The sequence below is a fragment of the Cladophialophora carrionii genome, assembly GCF_000365165.1.
Source record: "Cladophialophora carrionii CBS 160.54 unplaced genomic scaffold supercont1.11, whole genome shotgun sequence".
NCBI lineage: Eukaryota > Fungi > Ascomycota > Eurotiomycetes > Chaetothyriales > Herpotrichiellaceae > Cladophialophora > Cladophialophora carrionii.
The window spans coordinates 316,737-343,306 of record NW_008481818.1 but is presented as its reverse complement, the minus strand read 5'-3'; the positions used below and the strand labels follow the sequence as shown (position 1 = coordinate 343,306).

The 26,570-nt window shown below is 54.4% G+C and overlaps 10 protein-coding genes across 10 annotated transcripts; 6 read left to right on the top strand and 4 right to left on the bottom strand.

The window, feature by feature from the left end:
- Positions 1-1,060: 1,060 nt before the first annotated feature.
- Positions 1,061-3,058, top strand: G647_09846 (uncharacterized protein; the record flags this gene model as incomplete). The annotated part of the gene is made up of 5 exons (XM_008725839.1): positions 1,061-1,245; positions 1,373-1,754; positions 1,805-2,547; positions 2,602-2,798; positions 2,853-3,058. 5 exons carry the CDS (start codon positions 1,061-1,063, stop codon positions 3,056-3,058), a joined length of 1,713 nt encoding a protein of 570 aa, XP_008724061.1.
- A 2,358-nt stretch (positions 3,059-5,416) lies between these two features.
- On the bottom strand, positions 5,417-5,842 carry G647_09845 (uncharacterized protein; the record flags this gene model as incomplete). Its single annotated transcript, XM_008725838.1, has 2 exons — positions 5,417-5,609; positions 5,661-5,842. 2 exons carry the CDS (start codon positions 5,840-5,842, stop codon positions 5,417-5,419), a joined length of 375 nt encoding a protein of 124 aa, XP_008724060.1.
- Positions 5,843-10,741: 4,899 nt separating this feature from the next.
- Positions 10,742-11,419, top strand: G647_09844 (uncharacterized protein; the record flags this gene model as incomplete). Its single annotated transcript, XM_008725837.1, has 1 exon — positions 10,742-11,419. The coding sequence occupies one exon, from the start codon at positions 10,742-10,744 to the stop codon at positions 11,417-11,419; it is 678 nt and encodes a 225-aa protein (XP_008724059.1).
- A 580-nt stretch (positions 11,420-11,999) lies between these two features.
- G647_09843 (uncharacterized protein) lies at positions 12,000-13,091 on the bottom strand (the record flags this gene model as incomplete). Its single annotated transcript, XM_008725836.1, has 3 exons — positions 12,000-12,304; positions 12,364-12,652; positions 12,699-13,091. The coding sequence occupies 3 exons, from the start codon at positions 13,089-13,091 to the stop codon at positions 12,000-12,002; spliced, it is 987 nt and encodes a 328-aa protein (XP_008724058.1).
- Positions 13,092-14,132: 1,041 nt separating this feature from the next.
- G647_09842 (uncharacterized protein) lies at positions 14,133-15,039 on the top strand (the record flags this gene model as incomplete). The annotated part of the gene is made up of 2 exons (XM_008725835.1): positions 14,133-14,251; positions 14,307-15,039. The coding sequence occupies 2 exons, from the start codon at positions 14,133-14,135 to the stop codon at positions 15,037-15,039; spliced, it is 852 nt and encodes a 283-aa protein (XP_008724057.1).
- Positions 15,040-15,085: 46 nt separating this feature from the next.
- Positions 15,086-16,944, bottom strand: G647_09841 (uncharacterized protein; the record flags this gene model as incomplete). Its single annotated transcript, XM_008725834.1, has 5 exons — positions 15,086-15,139; positions 15,190-15,269; positions 15,324-15,555; positions 15,653-16,792; positions 16,864-16,944. 5 exons carry the CDS (start codon positions 16,942-16,944, stop codon positions 15,086-15,088), a joined length of 1,587 nt encoding a protein of 528 aa, XP_008724056.1.
- A 741-nt stretch (positions 16,945-17,685) lies between these two features.
- G647_09840 (uncharacterized protein) lies at positions 17,686-18,822 on the bottom strand (the record flags this gene model as incomplete). The annotated part of the gene is made up of 1 exon (XM_008725833.1): positions 17,686-18,822. The coding sequence occupies one exon, from the start codon at positions 18,820-18,822 to the stop codon at positions 17,686-17,688; it is 1,137 nt and encodes a 378-aa protein (XP_008724055.1).
- A 519-nt stretch (positions 18,823-19,341) lies between these two features.
- On the top strand, positions 19,342-21,419 carry G647_09839 (uncharacterized protein; the record flags this gene model as incomplete). Its single annotated transcript, XM_008725832.1, has 8 exons — positions 19,342-19,643; positions 19,717-19,765; positions 19,820-19,846; positions 19,946-20,573; positions 20,619-20,757; positions 20,807-20,998; positions 21,059-21,137; positions 21,237-21,419. The coding sequence occupies 8 exons, from the start codon at positions 19,342-19,344 to the stop codon at positions 21,417-21,419; spliced, it is 1,599 nt and encodes a 532-aa protein (XP_008724054.1).
- A 170-nt stretch (positions 21,420-21,589) lies between these two features.
- G647_09838 (uncharacterized protein) lies at positions 21,590-23,431 on the top strand (the record flags this gene model as incomplete). Its single annotated transcript, XM_008725831.1, has 1 exon — positions 21,590-23,431. The coding sequence occupies one exon, from the start codon at positions 21,590-21,592 to the stop codon at positions 23,429-23,431; it is 1,842 nt and encodes a 613-aa protein (XP_008724053.1).
- Positions 23,432-24,391: 960 nt separating this feature from the next.
- On the top strand, positions 24,392-25,069 carry G647_09837 (uncharacterized protein; the record flags this gene model as incomplete). Its single annotated transcript, XM_008725830.1, has 1 exon — positions 24,392-25,069. One exon carries the CDS (start codon positions 24,392-24,394, stop codon positions 25,067-25,069), a length of 678 nt encoding a protein of 225 aa, XP_008724052.1.
- Between the last annotated feature and the right edge of the window lie 1,501 nt (positions 25,070-26,570).

Here is a 26,570-nt window from a genome sequence, read left to right as displayed (position 1 = left end):
CAGTGACAACATACAAGAGCTATGCTGCGGCTTTTGGTGGATTTGTGTACGAACTCATCCATCGGACTGATCGCCGCCAGCATACCCTGGGGCTGCTGAGTAGAAGGAATCGTAGCCCGGGCGGGTATACGGCACATGCGGCGACAAACACCCAGGACGATGAGTTGCGCATATCGTCATAGGCAGCTGCAAATTCTCGCTTCTAAATTGCGAGCTGCAGCTGGGAAGGTGACATTGATGAATTTGGTTAAAAGGGCAGAGCCGACAGTGATGCTTGCGCAAAGACGGAGAAACACCAGCAAGGCACCTCCTGCCCAACCAGTCCCCTGCGAGGAACACGACTCTGGTTAAATAGGCTAAATTCCAGCCGTGACTGTGGAGGCGGAGGTCGACTTTGTTGTGGAGAGATGGGGCTACGCCGGCCTCTCCTGATGCCTGACCAGGGAAGGGCCGTCTTTTCAGGCATTTGACCTCATCATTCCATAGAACATTCGACGGCAGTTGGCGGCGTTTTATCCAGCCACCCGTACGAGCGTCGGACCACTAGCAACCGGAGGCTTCCATGCAGCGACCCCGGACAGGATATTGCCAAGTCTGACCCTGAAGACTTCTTGGCCACCAACACAGCCAAATCCGTGCTTCTCACTGCGTCACAAGCGGGATCGATGTTGTCAGACAGGCGCGGACCTCCCTCTTGCGAAGCCTTTTTGCACCGGATGCTAGCTGCCGATCCTCAACGATGCTTGGTCTAGCTTGCTGGTGGTCTGCCGGTGCTTAGTCTAGACACGCCGTACTTCGCTGCTCGTTACCCCGATTGACGGCTTGCTAACCAGGATACCTACCCACTCTCCAATGAAACCTCGTCGGTGCGCATGATTGAGCTGGAGAGGAGACGGGCCATGTGCGCCATGTGTCCCTCAAGGATTCCGAATTAGCCTGAAGGCGGAGAGCGTGTCGGCGGCGGTAACATGCAATCCTATACAAGGCCAGCGGTTGCCATCTCGTGGCCTGGCTCCAGTCTCCAGCTTCTCGAGAAAATCTGAGCTGACAAGTCGCCAACATGGTTCACGGTACGGGAAAGCCTTCGCAATTCAGCGATGCTGCCCTCCAGCAGCGTATGCAGATGGCCGGCAAGGCTGGGCCACAGGCACTTGTGCGGAATTTCCGTGTCTTCCTGACTGCCTGTTTTGCTTGCATTGGTGGTCTCCTTTATGGCTACAACCAGGGTGTGTTCAGTGGTGTCTTGTAAGTATGCCTGACTCCGTCCTGAACATTGTGCTGCCGGGCCTGCAAGGGCCGGTGTCGTCCGGTCTCGACCTCTTGAGCGCTCTGTCATTCGCGTTACATGCGCAGTCGCTAACACGGGGAACAGGACCATGAACGCCTTCAACAGACACATGGGCGACTATACCACCGATCAATCCAAGAAAGGATGGCTTACCTCGATTCTCGAACTCGGCGCCTGGACGGGCACGCTGTACTCTGGGTTCCTTGCCGAGATCATATCCAGGAAATATGCCATCATTGTCAATACCTGTATATTCATTGTGGGTGTCGTCGTTCAATGCACGGCCACCTCGGCCGGCCACTCTGCGATTCTTGGTGGTCGATTCGTCGTCGGTATGGGTGTGGGATCGCTTTCGATGATCGTGCCCATGTACGTGGCCGAATGCTCTCCTCCCGAGCTCCGAGGTCTGCTCATCGGTATGCAACAATTCGCCATCGAGTTCGGTATTATGATCAGCTTCTGGATTGTGAGTCGGTCGCCGTTGTAGCCAACGCGTGTTTTACTGACATTCGCCAGGATTATGGTACCAACTACATCGGCGGAACTGGCGATACCCAATCCGAGGCGGCTTGGCTCGTGCCTCTTGCTCTTCAGCTTTTCCCGGCGTTGATCCTGTTGGTGGGAATGATGTGGATGCCTTTCACTCCCAGGTGGCTCCTTCACCACGGCCGTGAAGAAGAAGCACGGCGGACTCTTGCGACCTTGAGGTCATTGCCAATCGACTCTGAGCTTATCGAACTGGAGTTCCTCGAAATCAAAGCTCAGTCCCTGTTCGAGAAGCGAAGCGTGGCGGCCAATTTCCCTCACCTTGCCGAGCAGACCGCAACAAACACAATCAAGCTCCAGTTCGTCGCCATCGCCTCTCTGTTCAAGACGATGCCCATGTTCCGCCGTGTCATAGTTGCCACAGTGACCATGTTTTTCCAGCAGTGGACCGGCATCAACGCAGTACTTTACTATGCACCGCAAATCTTCGGCGCTCTTGGCCTGTCCTCGAACACCACTTCACTTCTTGCTACGGGTGTGGTTGGCATTGCCATGTTGTTGGCAACGATCCCATCCATTCTGTACATTGACAGAATCGGGAGAAAGCCTGCATTGGCCCTCGGTGCTCTCGGAATGGGTCTTTGCCATTTCATCATTGCTGTCATCTTCGCCAAGAATGAGAACCAATGGCCAACCCACAAGGCGGCAGGTTGGGCTGCTATTGTCATGGTTTGGCTTTTTGTCGTCCACTTCGGCTGGTCTTGGGGTCCTTGGTAAGTGTCAACTCAACCGGCTCCTGCTTTGCAAATCCCTAACGGCTTCTACAGTGCCTGGATCGTGGTTGCCGAAGTCTGGCCATTGTCCGCTCGTCCATATGGTATCGCCCTGGGCGCTTCCAGCAACTGGATGAACAACTTCATTGTCGGTCAAGTCACCCCAGACATGATCACCGGCATCACATACGGCACTTTCATCCTCTTTGGCTGTTTGATCACTCTTGGAGCTGCCTTTATCTGGTTTTACGGTAAGAGCACTCTCGGCTGCCTCCCACCGAACGAACGGCTAACAGTTTGAATAGTGCCAGAGACGAAGCAGCTTACTCTAGAGGAGATGGACCTCGTCTTCGGATCTAGTGGTGTTGCCTCCGCTGACCAGGAGCGCATGGCCCAGATTAACGCTGAGATTGGCCTCAACCGCAGGCTCAGTACTCTCGCGGGTGAACCAGCCAGCGATGAGAAGGTTGCAGCGTTTGATGAGAAGACAACCGCAGCCAAGACGGTGTAAGATGTTGGCGGTTCAGCGTCCGACTCTGTCGTGGTCCTGGAGACATAGTAGAGGACAGCGTGACAACTCTCGGTAGAATTGGCTGCAGATATATATCCTCCATCGAGGCCATCAACCCGCCTGTAATTATTGATTCCAAGTGGTTGAAGTGAATCTACGCAGAACGTTCCGTTCCTCAAACGGATCTCTGATCCTACGCGCGGTCGCTGAGATCCGCAGCAGTTCGAGCCACGAAAGAGACTTTCGGCGCTCGCCGGAATCTGCTGTGCCGAGCCGAGGTCTGCTTTACGATTAGCCGTTGGCTATCCCATACATAGCGGTATCCGAGCGAGCATCAGGGTGACCGTCTGTCAAGTCGCGACCGATCTCGGAACGCTACCTTGAAAATCAGACCGTCGCATTGTATTTCATGATAGTCCGTGTGAACTCCGAGCGCAACAGTCGATGAAAGCACGTTAGGACAATCGCGTACGGTTACTTTGGAGGGAGTCCAAATCAACACGTAACGTAGAGGTCTTCAGACGGCTCACCATGTCAAAGTGTTCATCAACGTCATCTATACTCTTCATGGGTAACTTGTGGTTGGCAGGTATTACGGCTGGGGATGGTGACAGGGGGATCGGGCGGTGACCGCCGCACTTTCCACTTTAATATTGCCACATGCCCTGTAAGGAAGATGAAGGTTACTGATGCCAGGCAAGTGACAGGTCAGACGACCCCTGGGTGTCGAAGTTGGGAAGCAAGGATTTGTCGAAAGCCAAGGGTAGACTTCCCATGGATATGCATTTCTTGTTGAAAGTTGACCGTGCAGCACTGAGCATGGTCCGTGTTGGCCGCGTTGTTCCACATTCCATCATCTCACGTGGCACATGCCTCACTTCGCACATCAGGTCCATGCACGGACGTCGTTGGCGGCCCCTCCCTTGGGCGGAGCTGGTGTTGATGGATGATTGCCAGACATTAGCAGGCTCCATCTAGGTTGAACAATGAAGCTTGACCTCGGGACCAAGAGATCTGTGCCTCATGCATAGCACGCCTAGGCTCGAACCGGGTCACTGCACACAGAGCCTGGAACTATGCCCTCGACAGTGCAGAGTCAGTTCGCTCGTGTGGGTCAAGGTGGACAGAGACCGATTCGCGGGTCGGGCTCGTTGTCCAGTATGCGCGCGGAAGGAGACGGCCAGACATTTGCCGTCACAAAACGGCATGCTCGGGAGTCTGATCAAACGATCGAGGGAACAGACCGGCGCCCTTCGAGGTGGGCTCGTGGAATGCTGGGCTTGGTATGTAGCAAGACAGTACGCTGTTACCCAATTCGAACTATGGTTGCTGTGACTATTCACTCATCGTGCGCCCCGGAGAGTGCAGGCGATAAACGTAAATTGAGAACGACGGACCCGAATTGCGTGCACATGAAGACGGCAAGTGGCTAATCGAGGACAAATGAAGGCCGAATAGTGCTGGCAGCAGTGCCCCAAGTCACTCTGAGGTACTGTACAAGTAAAGATTCAGTGACGCTCAAGTGAGCGATAAGTGAAATGGACTTAGGTGAAGGTGGAGAGAGGCGGTTCACAATGCCCATGACGTACCATAAATTGAGGTTAGGAGCTCGAACAGCGTCTTGACAGTGGCGAAGGGTTGAGGGAAGCATCCCATACTGATCGCTGATACAGTAGGACCTTGAATGGGGCTCACCCTGGGTTGATGCCTGTAGTTATATGTTGTGGTGACACGCAGGTGAGAGAAGGTGCGAGACGGACGAAGCAACAACCCGAGTAATTTGCCAAATTGATCCATTGGATAAACACAATTTTTGATGCACTGATGGCATGTTGATCTCTTACAACCCGTGTGGACAATTCCACCCAACCGAGACATACCGTCGGTGCTCAAGCCAGCAAGGCCGAACGGCTGCCTGTCCGCCGACCACGATCCCCTGTCCAGATTACCTCCACAGGTCACACTGACCGATCCCTCAATGGGCGAACCTCAATGGGTAGATAAACCACAACGCCGGGGAATCTCGCCAGATGCAGGTGTTGTACAAAAACGGCATATGGCCTGCTATGATGAGAATGAAAAGAGTTTGCTCCAGCTCTTGAAATGATGATGTCGTCGGTGGCGGCTTGTGGCCTGTCGATGTATAGCCAAATCTATCCTTTCTGCGTCTTGAAGGTCATGGGTATCATGGTGAATGATCGGCAAAAGAGTAACTCCTGATCCCCCGGCCATTTGCTTCTCCTGCGTGTACTGAGAATGGCAAACGGCCTGTCGCCGTCCTTAGCCTGTTGATGGGAAGACCAGCCATGGTTGGCCAGTCAAAAACAGATGCGAATGCAGGAGTCGTAACGGTCATGATCATCGTCTGCCCTTCATCTTGCCGCTGGTACTGGCGCTTCGACCAAGGTTGTCTCTGGACATGGTCCTTGTCAAGCCGCCAATGTAATCCTGTAGGAAGCGGTTTTCGGTTTCGAGCTTGTCGTGGTCGGTCTTGACCTCGTCAATCTTCTCCGCCAGCGCGGCCAGTGATGACTGGAGGTTTCGAGCTTGTCTAGCCCTTCGGTTAGTACCATGACGAGTTTGCCCTTGAGGGTGACCTTACTCCTTGAGTGTTTCGCGGAGACCACGCTCGAGTCTCTCGATGTCTTCGCTGTTCCGTCGTGGACTCATTGCTCTTGCGTCGTCAGGTGGGTACTGTGGTCTTTCGGTTTGTACAACGTCTCGACCCTTGGGCACGATTATCGTGTTCGATCTCTGTCTGTCTCCTAGTCGAGGTCTTTCCATCCGCGTCCGTCGCGAGCTCGATCGAGGTGATGTGTGTTGGGGAAGGTCTGAATCAGAGGAGGAGGAGGAACCACCACTTGATATTGAGGTGGATATCGATGGTCGAGGAACGATGTCTCTGGGTTCCGACTCAGTCATAGAGACCGGTTCAGGTAAAGGTGCCGTAGCCGTGGACGGTGATGTCGTGCTTCGCATTTGGTGTTGCCGAGTCCCAAGGTGTCTCTTGTCGGCTCTCTATTTGGCCGGATTGCTTTTCCAACTCTGGTCGACCAATGTTCTGGATTTGCCGAATAGCGCATTGGCCGTCCACCACAAATCAAGACAAGCGCACTGACCTAAGTCCAGCGCCGGTCCTAGGGTATATTCTGCATCCAAAGAGGAGCACCTGGCTCTCAGCTGCAGTGAGCCCGAGAGGCAGTGGTGTCGACAGCGTGGCGGGAGCGTGAGGCTGGATAGATGGCGACGGAGCAGGAAGTCCCTGAGGCTGCACTTGGCGGGTGTGGGAGGTATTTGGGACGGCCACGCCTTTCTGTGGCCGGGGGACTACGAGTACAAGAGGGTCACTGGGTCGCAAACAGGGTACGTGCAATATCGGCGGCGGAAGATGACTGGTAGGAGCCTGATTCCTTGTTGGTTCGGCAGTGGATAAGACGATCGTCAGAGGGTAAAGCTACTGTTACTCTCCGTGCTAGAGAAGAAAACGGGTTCCCTGCTCACCAAGAGCGGAAGTTGACCACCTTAGGCCTGGGGACGTCTCCTGGGTACTGTCCAGTATGTGTTTAGTGCTGCTGCGGGCCAGAGACTTCGGCGCTGAGCAGGCGGCTGAATGGTGTATTGCCGCTTTGCGGTGGATCTGGAGTGTACCTGGTAAGTCAGTCCCACGGCTCGGTGGTCGAGTTACGTCGTTGACTCGACCTGTCAGTGGACCACAGCGGATTGATCGACAGCAATGAACAACGGGGTTGCCTCCGAAACGTCAGGAAATGAGTGGTCAGTCGGTCGCTTCGGGCTGGATGAGACGCCGGTGCAAGCTGCTGTGTGGATGTTACAGAGACGGAGGAGTCAGATGTGCGTGTGTTTCAGTGGTTCTTCGTCAAGGCCAGAGATTCTCTCTGTATGACGCTTTAACGCGCCATGGGAGGTCACCAGTGCTCCTCCTGTTTGCAATCAAAACGCGGCGCACCCACGAGGTGGCGTTGGAGGGTAAGGCGATGGGACGGGGATGGCGCGAGGCTGCTTGCTCACAGCGACCGAAGTGAGACTGATCTCAACGTGGTGCGGGAGGCGGTGCGAGGGCAAGTCACAAGATTGACCCTCGGACTCGGGAATCACATGCAGGAAACCGGGCCTTGGGGCAAGAAGATTGACGAATGGATCGCTGGGCAGCAAGCGAAGGTGGGAGCGCACCAAGAGGAATGGGCCGGAACAGAGCCTAGAGAGCCCTAAACCGCCTAGAGGACCACTTGTGCAGGGGGCAATCTCGCAGAGCCGTGGTTAAGGAGGCCCCGCTATGCCGCCTAGAGGCAGCTTTTACCTCTTGGCGCGGAAATCGGCAAGCAAGGAGCGCCAGACGACTGGCAAGTTGACGTAGTTGATCAGGCAAACCTTCATCATGCTTCCACCTCGGATCGACATCATCATCGCCAGGTGCAGTTAAGATATTACTCGTACCACCGGTCAAGAGTCAGACCGACATTCAATCGGGAGATGGCTCTTGGTGGGCACGAGCGTGGCAGAAAGAACTTCAGTACAAGCGCCGCAAGCCTCGATCAACACATCGATGCTCTGCACCTCATTGAAGACCGCGTAGACGGGTCCAGCCGACTGTCGTCTTGCGAGAACTTCGTATCCTGATTATGTACACGCGTGTCATCCAAACTTTAACCAGTTCAGATGACTTGGAAGGTTACTCGCAGGCGTCCGCACAGTTACCGGGTGGAGGCGAAGTATCCACGGGCGGTATCAACACTCGAGACAGATCTTCAGTTCCCTCCTCGTCCGGTTGCAAGATCTGAGGCAGGCTGACTGGCCGCCACCACTACAGCATCACCTTGGTCAGGTAGCCATCCGCGAGTGGGACTAATATTGCTCCAGTACCCAGTACCCAGTACTGTGCCCTGTGCGCTGTCACGAAAATTCCTTCCCACGCGCCGATCTGATCTTTCTGGGCCGGAGAATTGACAGCATGACACAGCACGATTACCCATGGTTTTACTGGGTACTCGTACGAGGTAGGGCGCCGATACGGGTAGCGTCTTGAGACGGTTGCTCTGGGCACAGATGGCTCAGCGAACACGCGGTTTCTGTTATCAGCCTAACAATCGTCGTCCACCACGTTGTACTCGTTCTTGTAGTGCTTTGCCGCCATCACCATGACGCTGCACTGTTAAAGAGACACGCGAACTGTGGACGGGACGTCGATGGTTTACCCCGTCCTGTCAATACGAGCTCCATGCGCTCTTCCCATGCAGGGTCCGGTGTCTATTCGGAGCAAAAGGACCCTGGAGATATGTAAAAGGATCTAGGTCGACTCCGCTCACACAACGTCGAAACACAGCTTCTTGAAGCTGCGTTACAGGACGCCTTTGCCGCCAGCCTCGCGGGCGACCTCGACAAACACATCTGCTGGAGGATGAAGACCAAGTAGCATCGCTGTACGAGGGTTTCTTTTGCGGGGCAAGGCAGCAGCGGCAATGACGGCGAAGACGTCATCTGTCGCCCGGAGGATTTCCATTCCAGTCAAGAGATCACCACCTAACAATCCGCGGTGTTTCACCAGGTGACCGAACCATTTCTCTGGTTGATCCTCAGCATTGCGGATGGAAAGATCTTCGGGGCCAGGAATTAAGGCAACAGAGCCTTCGAGGTTCCCCGTTCTCAACATCCCTGTGCAACATCGAGTGTCACCAATACGAACACCAGAATAATGTCCGAGACGCTCCGCTTTGTGGAATTCTGGATGGATAGAAGAATCCCCTGCTTCAAAACTGGTTTAGAATTCGCCGGCTTCTCCCAGAGTGAGCGACAGCATGGATCATCCATTTCCTCATTTGCAGTTTGAAATGTACCCGGGCGGGACACCCCATTGCAGGCGTACGTATTCGGTTTTTCTCTGTCGAAATGGCAGATTTCCTCGTCTTGGTCTGCGAGTGTTTCTCGGGGCCCTGTCGAGCCTGTGTCCAACTGTTTTCACAGGTTCACTACCACATCAAGACGAGTACTCGATGACAACAATGCCAGGGCCGCCAAGATCGTCTTGGGCACGGACAAGCCAACGGCAGGCTTGGGCCTCCTGCCGGAACGGAAAGAAACCGTCTTGACGTGCAGGCGTCGATGATTGCCTACCACTTCACGGTCAAGCTTCAGGGGATTTTCGTTGCGTAGCTCGTCCACAGGGGCATTGAAAGTCGAGTCTACAGAAACTTCAATCCCGGTAACCAAGGGCCAGCGCCTGCACAAAGTCATCCCTGCATGCCAGAGGCGAATTTGGGCGTTACGTGAGTATCCCCTCCGTTCCCGATGCGACAATCGCCCAGTGCAAAGTCTGAAAGCGGGCTGCCCGTTTTAAGAATGTTCTGCTATGAAGATTGATTGTCAAGGTGGCCGCCAGATAGATATCCTTTCTTTTCACTTCTACTTTCTCAGGCCGTTTTCGGAGTGATGCCCAAACGAAGCAGCCATGTAAGAGATGAAATTTTGGCATAAAGCTTGGAAGGGAGTAAAGACCAGCACGGTACCGAGGGAATCGGGTGCCCATCACTTGTCCGGAAAGTCTTTCAGAAGCTGCTCTTCCTGATTCTCCTTTCCAGTTGCTTTAAACCTACATCTCTATGGAACCGGCCACGGTGTGAGCTTTGATCTAGTCAATCCGTTCTGATACACGCCTATTGCCCCAGGAAGCACTTGCGGCCAAACAGTCCTAAAATGATGCAGATGGACAGAGTTTGACGTTCTCGATATGGCATAACATCCTATTGGGACCAACATAGGTGGTGAGTAGTGTTCAAAGGCAGCTCTACATAAAACAACAGTGAGTTATGAGGCAAAGATCCCCCGACGTCTAGCCAAGCTACGAAGCTCAAGGTTCAGGATAGGCCTTCAGTGACTTCAATAATGATCCAGTCCGATAAGACGGTGTTGAAGCCCGGATGGATGTTCTGCCAGTGAGGCAGCAGACTGTTTGGCATGGATTCACAGCACGACGACCTCGTCTAACATCCACTCATAGCAGAGTGCGTTGGGCAGCTTATTCATGTGATTCACCTAGCGCTCGTTCGGACCTCTCCATGTTGGCCAGAATTGCTCCTGGATGCGCTGCCTTTGCGCCCAATGAATCGACTTCCGCGGTCTCGCCAAATAAACACACGTGAGGACTTGCCCTTCCAAAGAACCTCTGTGGAAAGCGTACGCACCATGGGCATTCGGCCCCATCGATGGCGAAAGCGAGCCGATCCATGGCGAAAGCGAATTGTCAGACAACATATCAACCGTCATTCCGACCGCCAAAGTCCGTGAGAGACACGAGAATGACACAGACGGCGCAACCTTCTCGTCAGCGAAGACCGGGAATAAGCCCGGCGTGACCCCTCCTCCGCATTCCCGCTTCGCTCTCTCTACTCTCTACATGGTGGGCAGTGGCATTCGAAACCAGCTCTGAGCCATCGATTGCCGACGACAAGAGTCAGCAGGCACCGACAGGCGACTGAGCGATATAAGAATTCTACACCACATCTCAACAATCTCACGTAGCCTTTCGTGTGTTCTTCTTCTATCCACACTTCTTTCACCCTCTCTGCTTCATATCAAAAACCCCGCGCACTGCATCACTCCAGCTAACACCAACGTCCACCAACGCGAACGCGAACGCAAACGCCAGCGACACTGGCACTGGCACTGACAATGGGATCCCTCGACACCTCCTCGCCCAGCCTGATCACCGGCATCGCGCACATCAACCTCACAGTCCCCCAAGACACCCTCCACCTGGCGACCGAATTCTACGGCACAACCATTGGTCTGTCCCAACGCGCCGTGCCGCACCTCCAGAAGGGCCAGCTCGCGTGGTTCGACATCGCCGACTCGGGCCAGCAGGTGCACATTGCCTTCGGCGAGCCCAGCGACTTTGAAAAGCCGAGCAGGCGACACCCGTGCTTCAAGCTGGGTAGCCCCGCGGCGCTGCTCGAGTTGCAAAGGAGGATCTGGGCGCATCTCGAGAGGGGTGGGGATGCCGCGCCCCGGGAGGCGGATAGGCCTGGGGGTGTGAACTCTGGTGAGTACCCTACGTTTTGGTGGTTTGCCCTTGCGCTTGCCCTTTCCTATACCTATGCCGACGTCCCTTGTGTCTTCGTTCCCTTCCTTGTGCGGCGCATTGCGGTGTGGAGTGGTGCGCGGTTGGCGGAAGAAGGGAGACGATTTAATTTTGATTTTGAACACTCGATCCATCAAGTCTCATGCTGGGCCGAGGATAGGGCTAACTGTTTCGTTTCATCTCTCCCTCCAGGCGCACAGGGCGTGGAATACCCGGAGCGGTTCTTCGCGCGGGACTACGCGGGCAACAGGCTCGAGTTTAGCCTTTGAGCGCATGATACTTGTTCTATCGAAACATGATACATGATACGTGTTCAACATGTCCAATATGCCCAACATGTTCAGCGTGTCTAACGGTTCCGACGTGTTCATTGCTAGTCCGGTTTTCGGTGTTCAGTGTAGTTGCTGTCTGTATGTACTCGTGGCCGCAAGTCTCACGGAGGGTTGGGGCCCGGCACCAAGCAGCGGAGTAATGGAAGTCTCTGCACATCCACGTTCAGGTTCAGGTTCTGATCCTTGTCCTGACTCCTGGCTACGCAATGCACTCCGCTGAACGCATAAGCATGGACGAGTACGATTTTTGAAGAGTGAATAAAGCTGGGGCTTCGCAGATTCAGCAATGTCCACGATTTGTTGATGCAACCGACAGTCATATGAAAAGCGACGACACTGGTACTCTTTCGTCGTGGTAAGCCACCTGATCCCACAGCTGATCTCCATACTCACTTAGAGACGATCCCCCGGAGAGCGGTGGTGCTCGAGAGACAAGGCTCGCTGCGTTTTGGCAATCAGGCAAACAACGCTCCATGCTGACGCCGGCTCACGCCGGAGCAGCGGCTCGTCTCAGCATTCACAGTCGTGAGGACTTCGCAGGGTCTCGGTTCTGCTTCAGCAACCACTCTACACCGTCCACCAGATCCTTGACCCACTTCTTGTTGATGGACAACTGTGGATACATTGCCCACCAAAGATGTGGCACTCCAGGGTAAATGTCGATTTTCGCCTGGTCACCTGCCTGTCGGATCTTGTCGCAGTAGAAGACGGCACTGTCTCTCCAGATGTCCATTTCGGCGGCCTGGTAATAGACGGGGCCTAGTCCGGAGAAGTCAGTCAGCTTCAATGGTGAAGGATGACTTGCTTTGAAGCCTGCGATATCTGCGGCGGGACTGTTAGTGCTGCATACACTCATCGCGCGCAAGCCCAGATCGACTCACATCCGTAGAGAACGTTCATTTCACGCGTAGCTACTGGCCCGCTCTTGTACTTTTCCCAGGAGCCATGGGCCAGCTGCTCCGGGAACAGGTTGAGGATATCTCCTGTGCTGTCGATGTAGGAGTGCGGCATGCCAGTGCATAGGAAAAGATGTCCCGTCAGGCGAGGCTGGAGATGCTCGTCTCTCGCTTGGATGGCAGCCATGCTTGTCACGTTGCCACCCGCGGAGGCGCCGCCGGTCAGGAAGCCCTTAGAGAGGTCTCCTCCCAAAGCTTCGGCGTTGACCGAGACCTGTCACGGCTTAGTACGAAGGACAGCGAGCTGAACGCGAACGTACCCATTTCAGGACATCGTAGAGGTCGAGGATGGGTGTGGGGAATCGCCATTCAGGAGCCAGCCGGTATCCGACATTGACGACGATGATGCCTAGCTTGATACAGAGGAGCTGACAGATGAACTCTTCAGTGTCGAGTCCACCCATGCACCATCCTCCGCTATGTGCAAACACCATGACTGGTCGCGCGCCTGGGAGGGTCGAAGGCCGATATATTCGGACGGTAATCAAGTTGCCATCGCGGACCATAACTGGCCTGTCTTCTTCCGTCCACAGTCGATGCTCTCCCAAAGTCTCTTTGACGAAGGCGCTCTGCATGAATCGAACGTTTCCTCGAGCGTGGAGCCGCCGGGTCTCCGATATCTGTTCTGGCCGCGGGACGAAGAATTTGGGCATCCCATGTTTCTTCCATATCTAGAGAGCGTTAGCCAGTGTCGAGTCACACGGCCTGTTAGGCGCACAGCAGCGAGCTCAGAGTCTGTCTCCGGGGGAATTGCCTTGTGGTTGTCAGTCATTGTGCAGATATCGCCTCGTGTACTTGAGGTTGTTGTCGTATTGTGGTTCCCCTCCTAATGAAGCCAGCCATGGAGTATGTCCCTGCGGACTTCGCCCTCAAGTTATATGCAAGCGAAGCTGTGGAGTATATCCGCATCATTCTCTGGCATAAGCTGACTGACTGGTGGGATCATGTTTAAACCCTTCTTGAGGAAATGCGACCATAATACGATAAGCGGTGGGACTCTTTCGAATGGCAAGTCAAGGCATACGCGAGACATATTACTCCCCACAGTAGACATTTAGATATCGCACCGTGTCATCCGCACTGAATCGTGCAGAATGTCCGGAGGTGTTGCGTGGGCCGCGTCGTGAGGCAACGGCGCCCGCTGGAGGCTTGAGATCCAACGGGTAGGAGCAGTCTACATATAATTGGGTATGAGAACCACCCAGAGGACATTGCCTTCTCTTTGATAAGGTCATCGCTACACAGTAAACACCACCAGTGCTGCGTAAGGCCAGCTATTCCTGAAACGCAGATTTGAGAGACGGTGAGATTGCGTCGAGAATCCTCGGAGCATCTTTTTCCCGAGCTCAGGCCAAGGCGACGCGCTGCTCCAAGACGCCCGTCAACGAGTTACCCAGTAACGACCAGTAAGGTAAGTTGGAGCCGCCGGCCACCCGCATCAAGTCGCCCTTGCATCGACCTTTTCAACCTCGGCTGTTGAGCGCCGCGGCGTCAATGCCAGTGCGTCACGTTCCATCGTCCACCGGAACATTGACACCGTCTAATCATGAATTGTCAACAACAACGCACCGTCAATTGTTCGGCAATAGGTTGGTTATAACTGTCGACGTATATATCCAGAGCCAATTCGAGTAAGTCCTTACACAGGATTTCCTCTGCATAACAGCCCCCGCCGCCAGACAACGTGGGACAAAATGGGCAGCGCACAGCTCGATGTCGAGCTCAAGGACTTCGGCAGCATTTTCAGCCTCGAAGGCAAGGTCGCTGTCGTGACGGGCGGCTCGAGGGGCCTCGGTCTGAATGCCGCTTCTGGGTAAGCTCGACAACCTTCTCTCTTCTGAGATGTGGTCTCTGATCCGAGATGCTAGGCTCATGCAAGCCGGCTGCTCAAAAGTGTACATCACCTCGCGCAAAGCCAAGGCATGCGAGGAAGCTGTGGCAGCCCTCAATGCCCTTCCCAACAAGCGACCCGGCGCCGTTGCCATTTCCGTGCCCGCCGATTCCTCCAAGGTCTCAGAGATCGAGCGTCTGGCTGCGGAAGTCGCAAAGACCACCGATCACGTCGACATTCTGTTCGCCAACGCTGGCGCCACGTGGGGAGCTCCGTTCGAGACACACCCCGAGAGTGCCTTCAGCAAGGTCATGGACTTGAACGTCAAGAGTGTGTTCTATACCGTCCAGAAGTTTGCCCCGCTGCTGCAAAAGCGAGCGACCATCGACAGCCCGAGCAGGATCATTATAACTGCGAGTGTTGCCGGTCTAGGCGTAGGCACGCTGGGCGAGAACGCTACGTACGCATACAGTGCCTCGAAGGCAGCGGCCGTGCATCTTGCGAAGAACCTGGCTGTCGAACTCGGTCCCAGGGGGATTCTCACCAACGCCATTGCGCCTGGCTTTTATCTGACCAAGATGGCTTCGGGATTGATAGACTTGCAGGGTGGCGCCGCCGCGCTGGCTGCTGAAGTCCCCAACAAGAGACTGGGGCACCCTGAAGATATTGCTGGCTTGGTGGTCTTTTTGAGCAGCCGAGCGGCTTCGCACATCAACGGCGCCGTCATCACAACTGATGGTGGGTCACTGCTGTCAAGGGGGAAGCTATAGACACGCCAACAATGTATAATGGATATTGACGCCACGCCTAAATCAATCATCTCTTGACCGGCGTCAGCTTGATGTTGAGCGGCTGAAGCTCCCAAAGAACCTGTTTCGAGTGTCAGTAGATGTCATGGCGCATTCGAAATAACCACCCACATAGAACCGAGCGTCTTCCACCCACGTTGAATGATCTCCATCGAGCTCCATGTCGAAATGCCACAGCAATTTTGCAATGACTAGCCTTGCCTCGGTGAGTGCCAGCCTAAAAACATCTCGTCAGCAACAAGCACATCGCGTGTGAGCAGGTCGAACTTGCTGTTTGCCAATGCAGTTCCTAGGACCAAGGCTGAATGGCTTCAGTATCTCATCAGGTCGCAGGTTTGCCGGTCCTTTTATGTCCAGTTCATCAAGCCACCTCTCCGGTCTGAACTCTTTGGGATTGTCAAACAGCCGACCTGATCGTCCCATGTGCCACTGTCCTGGTTCGGCATTAGCATTCAAGCCCCAGCTTTTGAATGGCTTCTGAGGGTCACTCACCCATGGACACGTAGGTCTGGATATGAACCAATGGTCAGCATTCTCCTCGAATATGGGGAGTCGAGGATTTTGCGAGACTTACGCCACCCGGAATGTGATCTCCCGCGATCATATGCCCTCCTTTCGGTGTCGTTCGAGGGGTGATGTAGCTAGCGATTGGGAAGATTCGGAGCGACTCATCCACAGTCGCCTTCAGGTAAGGCAGATTCGACGTCGCTCTGATAGTGATCTCCTCGGCACTTGCGAAGCTCGATCGAATCTCCTGCTGGAGCTTCTTCAGGACCCTCGGCGTCTTGAGCAGATGGTAGAAGGTTCCGCTCAAACATGAACTCGTCGTCTCGGCTCCTCCGCCAACGATGAGGATCGAATTGGCAGTGACTTCCTTTTCGGTCAGGCGATTGCCATCCTTCATCTCGCGCAACATGAGGCCTACGATATCCGGGTTTTTCTTGTCCTGCCTTTCCTCGTCGTCTGTCTTTTCCAATTTTTCACGGGCAAGTCGTTGGTTCACCGCGCTGACGGCCTCGTTAAAGAAGTTGTCCCGCTCTTCGAGTTGCTTTTTTGACAGCAGTGGTATTAGCATTCTCTCGGTGATGCCGAATCGGCGGAACTGGTTGAAGATGGCAACGTTCTTGAGACCGCGGAGCAGGAACTTGGGCCACGGGTGCATCCGCCGCAGCTTCAGGCATTCGAATTCTTGATCGAGCGCGAGTTTGCCGACCACGTCGTTGAGCGTCCAGAGGAACCATTGCACCATGTTCTGTGATCCTGCATGGCAGGCCTCGTGGAGCTGACCGCACAGCACATCGACGTAGTGCTGCATCACGGGCTCGACTTCCAGGATCCCGGCAGTGAGGAAGGCCGGGTTGGCCAGACGCCTCAGCCGCGCGTGTTCGGTGTCGCTGGCCATGATGAGGCTCTCGGGCAGCTTGCGCTCGTCGGCTCGTCCGAAGTGGAACTCGGTCTTCTGCAGCTGGGGCCGAGTGTTGTAGATCTGCGGCCACGCTTCCGGACTGGCGAAGGACAGCTCGTCCGGAGCAATCCGGACGGTCGGGCCATACTGGCTGTGGATGGCGTCGATGCACTTGTACAGGTCGCCGTGCGCTTGATGCCACGAGGCGGCCAGGCGAGTTGCCCGCCAGAGGAGCGGCCCGGGATACTTGGCCAGGGGATGAAAGGGGGAGACATTGTAGATGAGCCTCAGGATGGAGAACCCGACGATCTACACACAAAGTCAGCACGCACGCTTTCCTGGGCGATTAGCGGCGAAACGTTTCAACGTGTATAACTTACCGCAGCGACGGCGTAGACCCAGTACCAAAATGCAAGCGAGGCGTAGTGCCAGATTGCCGCGACATCAGTTGCAACTGCCATTTGTGTTGCCAGCGCAACGTCTTTTGACTTGGGTGAATTGCTAGAAGCTACAGTGTCAGTAATTCGACGAAGCTCGTTTCTTCTACGGAAGGATCGCCTGAGGCATCCAACATAAGCCGTTCTATCTCTGCTGGTTATTCAACACGTCCCCCCTTTGGGTATGAAAGGAGTTCCTGGACCACTTACTCCGTACATATGGATGACATACTACTTACCTAGTGCTTACACAGTACACACGGAGTGCCGTCCATTCTGCCCTGCGTGGACGAAGAGCCGCGGCTTCCACGGGTCACACAGAAGGAGTACTCGGTTCGTAAGTACATGGACGGTGCGGGGGCCGAGGGTTGTCTAGCTGGCATCTGCAGCTACAGCTACAGCTACAGTACGGAGTATGTAAGCTGGGGTTTGAAAGGGGCGGGGTGGGAGTGGGCGATGGTCTGCATGCACGGGATAGCGAGCAGTGGGCTCGGCACTGCGTAAAGGGGGAGATCAGTAACCGTATAGCCGGGGGGTGATTCTACCGGGTCTCGCATACGCCTTTGCCTCCATATTCGTACTCGTACATAGAGGTCAATATTAACCCGTAGGCATAATGAATAAGGAATCGAGCGTTGGATCAGATACACTGCAGGTCAAAGGATGATAGCAACAAGAGCGAGTGCTACTGTAAGTCCTCATTCTCATTCGGTGCAGTGGCGGCAATATCTATCATGCATTGTTGCGGCTGAACTCCCTTTTCTTTTACCTGTATACCCTCAGGAACTCTACTAGAGCCATCATGGCCATCGCCTGTCCGTAAGGCATACTAGTCCGTTCAATGTCAATGTAATGTTTGAGGTCTCTCCCCATGCCCGTGCCAAAACTGACATCCAGCAATTCGCCATCGGTGGTGATCCGCTGAATGACGGCCTTGACTGCCTTCATTGCGACGTCGGTATATTGATTCGAGATGTACCGTTTCCGTATCGACTTCAACAGCCCGTACGCGAACCCCGCCGTTGCCGATGCCTCGCGGTAACTGCCTTCCTCCTCGGAGACGTCAAGGAGAGTTCGCCACGTCCCGTCAGCGGCCTGCAAGCGGCGGAGAGCCTGACATTGCGCTTCGAGAACGCTGACGAGGTACAGTCGCAGCCCATTTTCAGGCGGCAAGTCCAAAAGCTCGATGAAATCAGGTATGGCAATGGTGAGCCAGCTGTTACCACGCGCCCATCGTGCTCGCGCAAAGTTGTGGCCCACTCCGCCCGCTGCACTCTCGTCAAATTGCCAGCCGTGGAAGAAAAGTCCGGTCTGCGGATCGTACAGATACTGAATGTGCAGCAGGAATTGGCGCTTAGCTTCTTCGACGTAATGCGGCCGATTCAGGAGTTTGCCGATCTTTGCCAGTGGCATGACGGTCATCATGAGAGTATCATCCCAGAGTTGATTGTGGTTGACCTCGAGGTAGGTGATGTGCTGCATGCCCCCAAAGGTTGTTCGTGGCAGGTTGTGCATGGCCCACTCGGCCCAGCTATCAAGCCAGGGCAGAAAACTCCGTTCCCCTGTCTCTTCGTACAGATACGCGAGGGTGAGGAATACGGCCATGGTGTTGATGTTCTTGGTTGTCCCCTCGGCCAGTCGTGCGCTGAACCAGTCGTTCATCACCTTGAGCGCCAAAAGCGACGACGTCAGCGCATGATACTGGTACAGGCCATAGAGCCCGATGCCGTGCGTCCACTCCCAGTCATTCCATCCCTTCGTGTCGATGACTCTTCCATCGGGCAATTTGAGGAGAAAGTGCCCGGTTTGATCCTTGATGTTAATGAGGTTGTGGATCAACAGTTCTATTTTCTCACACACTTCTTGGCCGCTCAGCCCTTCGACGATCAAAGGTGACGGCATGATTCTGTTCGACGTTCTTCGTGCCTATCCAGCACGTTTTACAGCACCCCTTTATTACCTGCCTTTCTCTCGTTAAACTTTGTAGAGTCGGCGTTAGATGCACCGAGATGAACTCGGATCGCGATGGAGTCCAGCTGCAGCCAAGAAGCGGTTTAACAACTGGGACGCAATATTCTCCCGGCCTCGTATCCTCCATAGGGTAGGTGATCGGCCAGGACAGACTATGGGGAATGGGGAATGGGGCACGGGGAGGTTGCCGGGGCCCCCACACACAAACAGATTGAGAGATTCTCCGGAGTAGTTGAGTCGACATGTTCTTCGAGCCCAATACCTCTGGAACGTCAAGGTGCATTCGGTTGATCCTAGTCCGAAGCTGTCGCTTGATTATCCTCCGAGCAGGATGGAGAGCAATCCATATAAGGATGAGATCCACAACAAGGTGTTGTCGTGCTTGGGAGGAGGTGCTGCATCTGCTGAGAGGGACTCTTTCAGACTCATCACCACTTGCTGACAACCACCATGGCGGGCTCCGATCATATTGTCACTGATACTGCCCCTGAGTCCCGGACCGAGAAGGCTGTCGTCGAGAAGAAGGACATCTCTCAGATCGAGAGGGTTGTGTCCGGTGACAGTGAGCTCGAAAAGGATTTCGTCGATTATGATCGTATCGACAAAGACGTTGCCAAGTATGCAAATGCCACTCAAGTCGTGATTTCGGCGGAAGAGAATAAGCGATTGAAACGGATGATTGACCGGCGCGTTCTTGCGATCCTGGTACCTACGTATTTCCTCCAGGCACTCGACAAAGGCACCATGTCATTGTAGGTCTCTCTACTGGGACTCCCCGTGTCTCTGATTTCCCGGTTGCCGTCTTCGAAGCTGACGAGAAGATAGCGCAAGCATCATGGGCATTAGAGAAGATCTCAATCTGCATGCGCAACAAGTGGGTGGTGGTGCCTTTCCGACTTCATGAGGTGACGACTGACCATTGTAACAGTATTCGTGGCTCACGACCTGCATCTATGTGAGTCCGTTCCCGACGATTTTCTGTCATGGTGCTCTCGGAGCATCTCTTGTCCCAGATTTGCCTCACATAACGGTGCTAATCTGCCGCCAACAACAGATCGCTGTCTTGATCGTCGAGTATCCAACGAATTGGACTTTGCAGCGCGTGCCAATCGCCAAATATCTCTCCCTGAACATTTGTCTCTGGGGAACGATACTTGCTCTTCACTCTGTCGCGAAGAACTTTGCCGGACTCGTGGCCCTCAGGACATTGCTCGGCATTTTCGAGGCAGTCTGCCAGCCCAGCTTTCTCCTTCTTAGTTCAATGTGGTACAAGAGAGAAGAACAGGCCGAGATCGTCACATTTTGGTACGTTGGTAATGGCACCCAACAGATCGTGGGTGGTCTTCTTGCGTACTGTTTTACCAAGATCGAGTCTGGACCGTTGAAGTCGTGGCAGGCGATTTTCATAGCCTACGGCTGCTTCTCTGTTCTGTGGGGCGTATTCGTCGGCTGGTGGATGCCAGATTCGCCAATGAAGGCGAAGTGCTTTTCAGAGGAGGACAAGAAATTGATGGTCGAGCGGGTGAGAAGCAACCAGACCGGGTTGCAGAACAAGAAGTTCAGGCCAGAGCAAGTCAAGGACGCATTCCTCGATCCGCAAACATACTGTTACTGCTTGATCCAGATCTGCACGACTCTTCCCACGTCCGGCCTGGGTGCCTTTGCCAATATCATCATAACAGGTTAGTGGAACAGACGTCTTGATGGCGAAAACTGACCTCGACTAGGATTCGATTTCACGGTGCTTCAGACACAGCTACTCGCCATGGTCCTCGGCGCCGTCATCATCATCATCCTGCTCAGCTCAACTTGGCTCGTCAAGAAGTACCATCAGAACTGTTTGACCATGGGCGCGTTCGTCATCCCGTAAGCCTAGACTCCAACCTTCCCGTCGTCGGAGCTAATGGCGGATTAGATCCTTCGTGGGTACAATCGTGTTGATGACTGTGCAAAACAAGGACACCGCAACGAAAGCGGGACTCCTTATCAGCTACTACATCGTCCTCTCGTTCTGGGCTGCGCAGACATTGGCGATGAGCATGCTCTCCCGCAATGTTGGTGGGCAGACGAAGAAATCAGTCGTGGTCACGATGAATTTCGTGTCCTGGTAAGTCATCCGATGAGCTCTCCATCTTCGGACGGCGAGTTGGGCCTAACGCTTTCGCAGGTGTGCTGGGAATGCCATAGGGCCCCAGGTGTTCCTCTCGTGGAACGCGCCGCGATATTTTATAGCGTTCTCAACACACGTGAGTGCTTCCCTCAAACCTCTACTGCTGGGTCACTTCAGCAACCCTCAGTATTCGGCTTGTTTTGGCATAGAACTTGGATGCTGACAAGAACCGCAGATGGGCTGTTACGTGCTCCTCGTGATCGTCATCATTTTCCTCCGCTTCCACCTCACGCTAGAAAACCGGAGGAAGGATGAACTGGCATCTGCCGGTATCCGGGAAGCAAGAGATGAGAGCTATGTGCACGCATTTGACGACTTGACCGACCGCGAGAACCCCAACTTCAGGTATATTTATTGAATGGCAGGTGGGAGGCACCTAGAAGGGCGCTGGTGGGAGGGAGGTTGGCACGTGACCATGACTTGTCGTCCTGTCAACAGCCGAAGTTCTTCCGTGACTGTCATGTACACATGAGGCATTGATTGTCCTAAACGCAGAGGCCACAGCTCTATGCAGCGTAATTCATGACGATGGCGAGCTCTCCATTGCAACCCGTGTCTCTTGTGCAGCTTGACCTTGACATCGAAGCAAGTGCATTCCAACATTCCTCTCCGCTTTCTCTACGGCAAGAGCCACACTCGTCGTCCTCCCCACATCCTACCGACGACGTCCTAGCTCACGACTATAACTTCTCTGGCGCTATTTACGAGGAAAACACATCAGGCACCGAGACAGAAGGCCTACTGGAAGATCAAGGTCGGCAGGAAGAGGATGTTCTCATCACAAATGGACGCGTCTTTTCAGGTTGCTCATCGATCTCGTCTTTTCCCGCGTCCATATCACAACATCTACCTCTCGAAGATGAACAATATGACGGCCCACGAACACCCTCCAAACGCGACTCACTCGCAACGTCTACGCTAGGAAGCGCTGGGGATCGCAATCACCCAACAACATCGCCCCGAGCCTTTCGAGAATACCCCTCGCCGTTCCGCCATCCTAGCAGCGTTCGAGCTTTACAGATGAAGGACGAGATCATGAGTGAGACACAAAGTGTGTTGCGGCACTATCGACGGACCGGCTCACAAATGTCCTCTTACAGCCAGCGCAGCTCATATTCTACCCATACGTCTCCTACGAAGCGACTGAGCCGTTCCCACCGCAGTTCGCCTTCAAAGGGTGGGAGCAATCTCAAGAAGGAATTTCCGCTCGTACTCCTACACTGCACGCTGTTGCCGCCAAACATACGTGTCCAGCCAGGATCGGTTGAGGATTCGTTGATCCTTGACTCACTGCCAGAAGACTATAAGTCGCGCTGGGTAGCTCTGCGGAATAAACTGGCAGACCCCGAGATCAGCAGTCGAGGTGTTTTAATACCTCACCCTCGCGAGGACCTGGCCCTCCTCGAAGAACGGCTTTTGGAGAGTTTGGAACTGGAGGCACCCCGCATCAGACACAATCATTACTTCCAGTCCGACGGCAGCGTTGCCGATAGTGGTTTCGAAAGCGCTAGCACCGAAGATGAGTCTGAGCTGGACCCGTCATGCGAGGCATGTCCTGATTGTGGGCGCCGGCTTCGTCCCGACGAAGTCAACCGCAAATGGGAAGTCAAGGTGTTTGCCGCAAATGGCCTGATGCGCGCCGGGGCCTGGGCCGCCGCGTGGCAAGAGATGGAAAAAGTCGATGTGGAAATCAAGGTCTGGCTGCCAGACGAGATCCGGCAGGAGCTGGAAGCAAAGCTCGTGCTTCTGGCCGCTCCACAGTTCGAAACGACCGAGCTCACCTCCCAAGAGGGCCCTGCGGAGCCTGAGATCAACAGCCTAAGCGAAGAAGATACGAAAGGCCAGTCTAGAAGATCGGAAGCTCAGGGAAATGCGCGCGCAATGGAAGAAGGACCTATTAATGGGACAGAGCCATTAACCTCAAGCCTTTCGCCAGTCACAAACGAACGGAATGTGTGGACGCAACTGGGTAGTCATGCCAGAGAGTTGACAAGGGATTGGAGAAACGTTCTAGTTGGTGTTCTGAGCTTCTTAGTGTTGTTCTTCGCACTGGCACGCCCAGAACAACCCCGTCAAGGAAGTTCGGGCCCGACACTGGTATTCGAGACCGCTGATACACCCAAAGTCCTTACAACCACAATCACGGCAACCAGCGTCGCTGTGACCACCGCACTTGTCACAGTCTCTGATCTCAGCGCAACTCCTGCCGCTTGTTCGCAGCCAGAGCCTTCGGAGACAATGGAGTTGTTATCCGCCGAAGATATTTTCGAGCAACCCTTGGAAACCAAGATTGGTACTCTCCCACAACCCATCCTAGAAGACTCGACTAGCTCAACAGCGCCTCAGTCCGAAATAGTGGCCGCTGAATGATCAAACAGCTAAGAGCAGAGATGATCGGCAGTTGGCAGATGTTGTGGCACGTATTCAACACATTTGAAACGATTCTAGTAAGCTGAACGAATGGTGACGAGTACACTTCTAAAGGCACAATCACGCGAAGTTCTCATCCGATCTTGACAACGGTGTGCCCATGCATCCCGCCTGCGACATATGATTGCGAGCGAGATAAGGAAAGCGATTGAACGCTGCCTTGCGGCTGAGGCCGTGTTGGTTGACGTGATCTAGCCTTCGGGCCAACCGGGCAATATGTAGAACTGGAGTCTGGAAAACACGTGGATGATTTGTAGCGGCTGACACCCTGGTCTCGTCCTCAGCTCCAAGCCCCTAACGCCACGCCTGCGAACGTGCTGCATTCTTCGGCTTCCAGCCGAACCCCCGATATCGCCGTGACATGTCAAATTTGCACTTCGGATAATAGACGGCTATATTTTACCGACTAACAGGGGCCACCACATGCAGCATCGGATACCTTTCCAGCTGGAAATGGCAAGGGCTTTCCATGTCTCCAGTACCGTGGTATGCTAGCATGCCAGATCTCACTGACCTTACTGGTGCTGAGGTGGAGTTTGACGGCTGCCGTTCCATGAGAATTTTCGGTAATACGAGGCTGAAAGCACGAATGGCGCGTTATAATGTACGAGTAATCCCTCCTTTCCAGGTTATCTAGCGCCACCAGCCGCTTCGGGGTGGCATGTATGTGACAATGGACCACCCCTGAATAGCAGCGACCGGAATGTGTCATTATCAGCGCGTCTTACTTCATGTCCCAAGATCCGTGTGCGTCCCTCATTCAGATCACCCTGCCTTCCAGCGCCCACTGTAGCCCTTCGACCTTGAAGAGCGATCACCCAAGCTGTGGTGGTGCGGTCCGCCATCATAATCCCGGCCTCGTCAAACGGTGTATGAGCGCTTCCTGTCATCAGCCCGTCGATGGCTCCAACATTCTTCGACCTTCCGCTGGAGATCCGCCTAGACATTTACAGCCTCGTTTTCGGCTCCGGGATGGCTCTCCTTGAAGCCAAGGTTGAGGACGACAGCTGCTGCATGGTACCTCGCCGCGGAACAATCCTGAACCCTTCTCCAAGGTCGTCTCAGCTCCTGAGGGTCAGCAGGACGATCCTCCTGGAAGCACGGCCTATCTTTTATGCGAACACCGTTTTTCACATCCGCAGCCTGGTCTTTGCAGGAGCGTTGCCGACGCGCCTCACTGACGGGCACCCTTGCGCACCGCATATCAAACACCTCGTCTGGCAGCTGGATTGCGATATGCTGAAACACTTTTACGACGAAGAGCTTCAAATCGGCGTGCCGGAAATCTCCGGCTGGAGTAGTTTCGAAATAAGATGTTGCGCCGACACTTGGCGGGATTCTTTTCTCGGCGAATGGTGCGATCGCGAGGCCTTTCTCAGAGGCCGGGCTCAGGTTGTTGACTATGCTCGGATGTTCCACGACGCGATGAGCGGTGGTGGTGGAGGCAGCCTCACTTTGGTCGAGGATCGAAGTCAATTGGGAAGTGGGCGCATCATTTTGAGAATCGACAGCGCCCGGTCCAGGCTGAAGCAGCAGCGATCTTCGAGAGCCGGAGCAGTGGTCATCGGCAGTTCATGATCCGACCGAGCATTTCTTAACCTGAAGACTTCACAGCAGGAACATTGTTGGCCTGTTGCCCTAGTGCGAGGCGGATGAAACGATCCATCAGAGATAATCACAATCTTGCAGAAGGGATGGACCACAGGAACCACAAAGGCAGTTTCACTAAATACCAGTACTGCTACCCTTCTCTAATGGATCTTCCGGCTCCCAAGGTGCAGCCCTGTCGGAGTTGCGGACCCCCACGACCCTTGATCGACGCTAAGTCAACTCAGCGAGGCTAGGGTCCCGGTCAACTCGAACGAACACCGTGTGCACATTCGGGCCAGCGACGGTTGCGGCGAGGAAAGTACCGATCTTTCAGATCTTGGCGACAGCCGCACGCACGAATACTAAAACCGAGGGTCGATCCAGGCGCTCTGTTGTAAGATTGGACGCGGACCATAGTCCTCCCCAAGAGTCAAGATGAATCCAAGCGATGATCCCCTTCGCTAAGGTCAGATTTGCAGCCCCCGGGGACGATCGTTCGGAAGATGGCGCGCACTCCGAAGAGACGGTACCTCGCACATATCTACCTCTCGAGATGCGTACAGCTGGTGGCCTCAGATCAGGGGAAGAAGCGAGTGTTGGTCTCACGAGTCTCGCCCATATCGCCAAACTCGGTAGCCACCGGCTGGAGCTTCTTGTAACATGGCAGCACCGGTCGCAAGTTAGTGTCCATAGAGACAAAGGCTGCGGGGCCTGACACTGTGCTGCGGACCCGCCTCCACGTTTCTCTCGGATATTCCGCTTTCCGGGAATGCAAGGTCTCGAGAGCTTCACAGACACCGACACCTCTTGGACTAGCACCCGCCGAGAAGCTTTTCTGGGAGCTGCCCGATTAGTACTGGGTACGAGTAGTAGGCCTAGGGAACCGTTGAACAGGTTAGCGTGATGGATGCTTGATCCGGCTGGCGGCATTGGCCACTTCTCGCCCGTCGTCATCGGCGCCATTGCCGTCATTTTGTAACCTGTCAAAAACCATCCAAAGTCAACCATGCACGCCGTGAGTTGCAGCCTCCTCGGCATCTAGCTTTGTACCCCTTTACTTCCTTCTCAGCAGCGCCTCCCTTGGTCCGTGGTAATGTGTACTAGCATCGCCAGAGGGAAAAGATCAACGCAATATCAGCTTAACCTGCGCACCATGAGACACGTACGGCAGTAGTAGTTCTATTTTCAGCCCTGATTGTTCTGCACAAGGAATGTACTCCGTACATAGTGCTCCTTGTTCTTGGCCCTAACCAATCAACGCTCAACTGTGTGGGAGCTTCAAGCTTCCCCTCCTCTACGCCTGCATTCCCTCCATCCACAACACATTGCTAGGAGGAGTGACATGACATGCACCAGCCAGCGTTGGGTTTTGTGTTCGTCTGGTCACCGGAACCACCCTCTCGTACGCTTCTGCCGCCTGGTTTCATCGTAACGCGCCATGCACAGCTTGCAGAGGTACTAAACCTGCAAAAAGATCAACCCACTATGC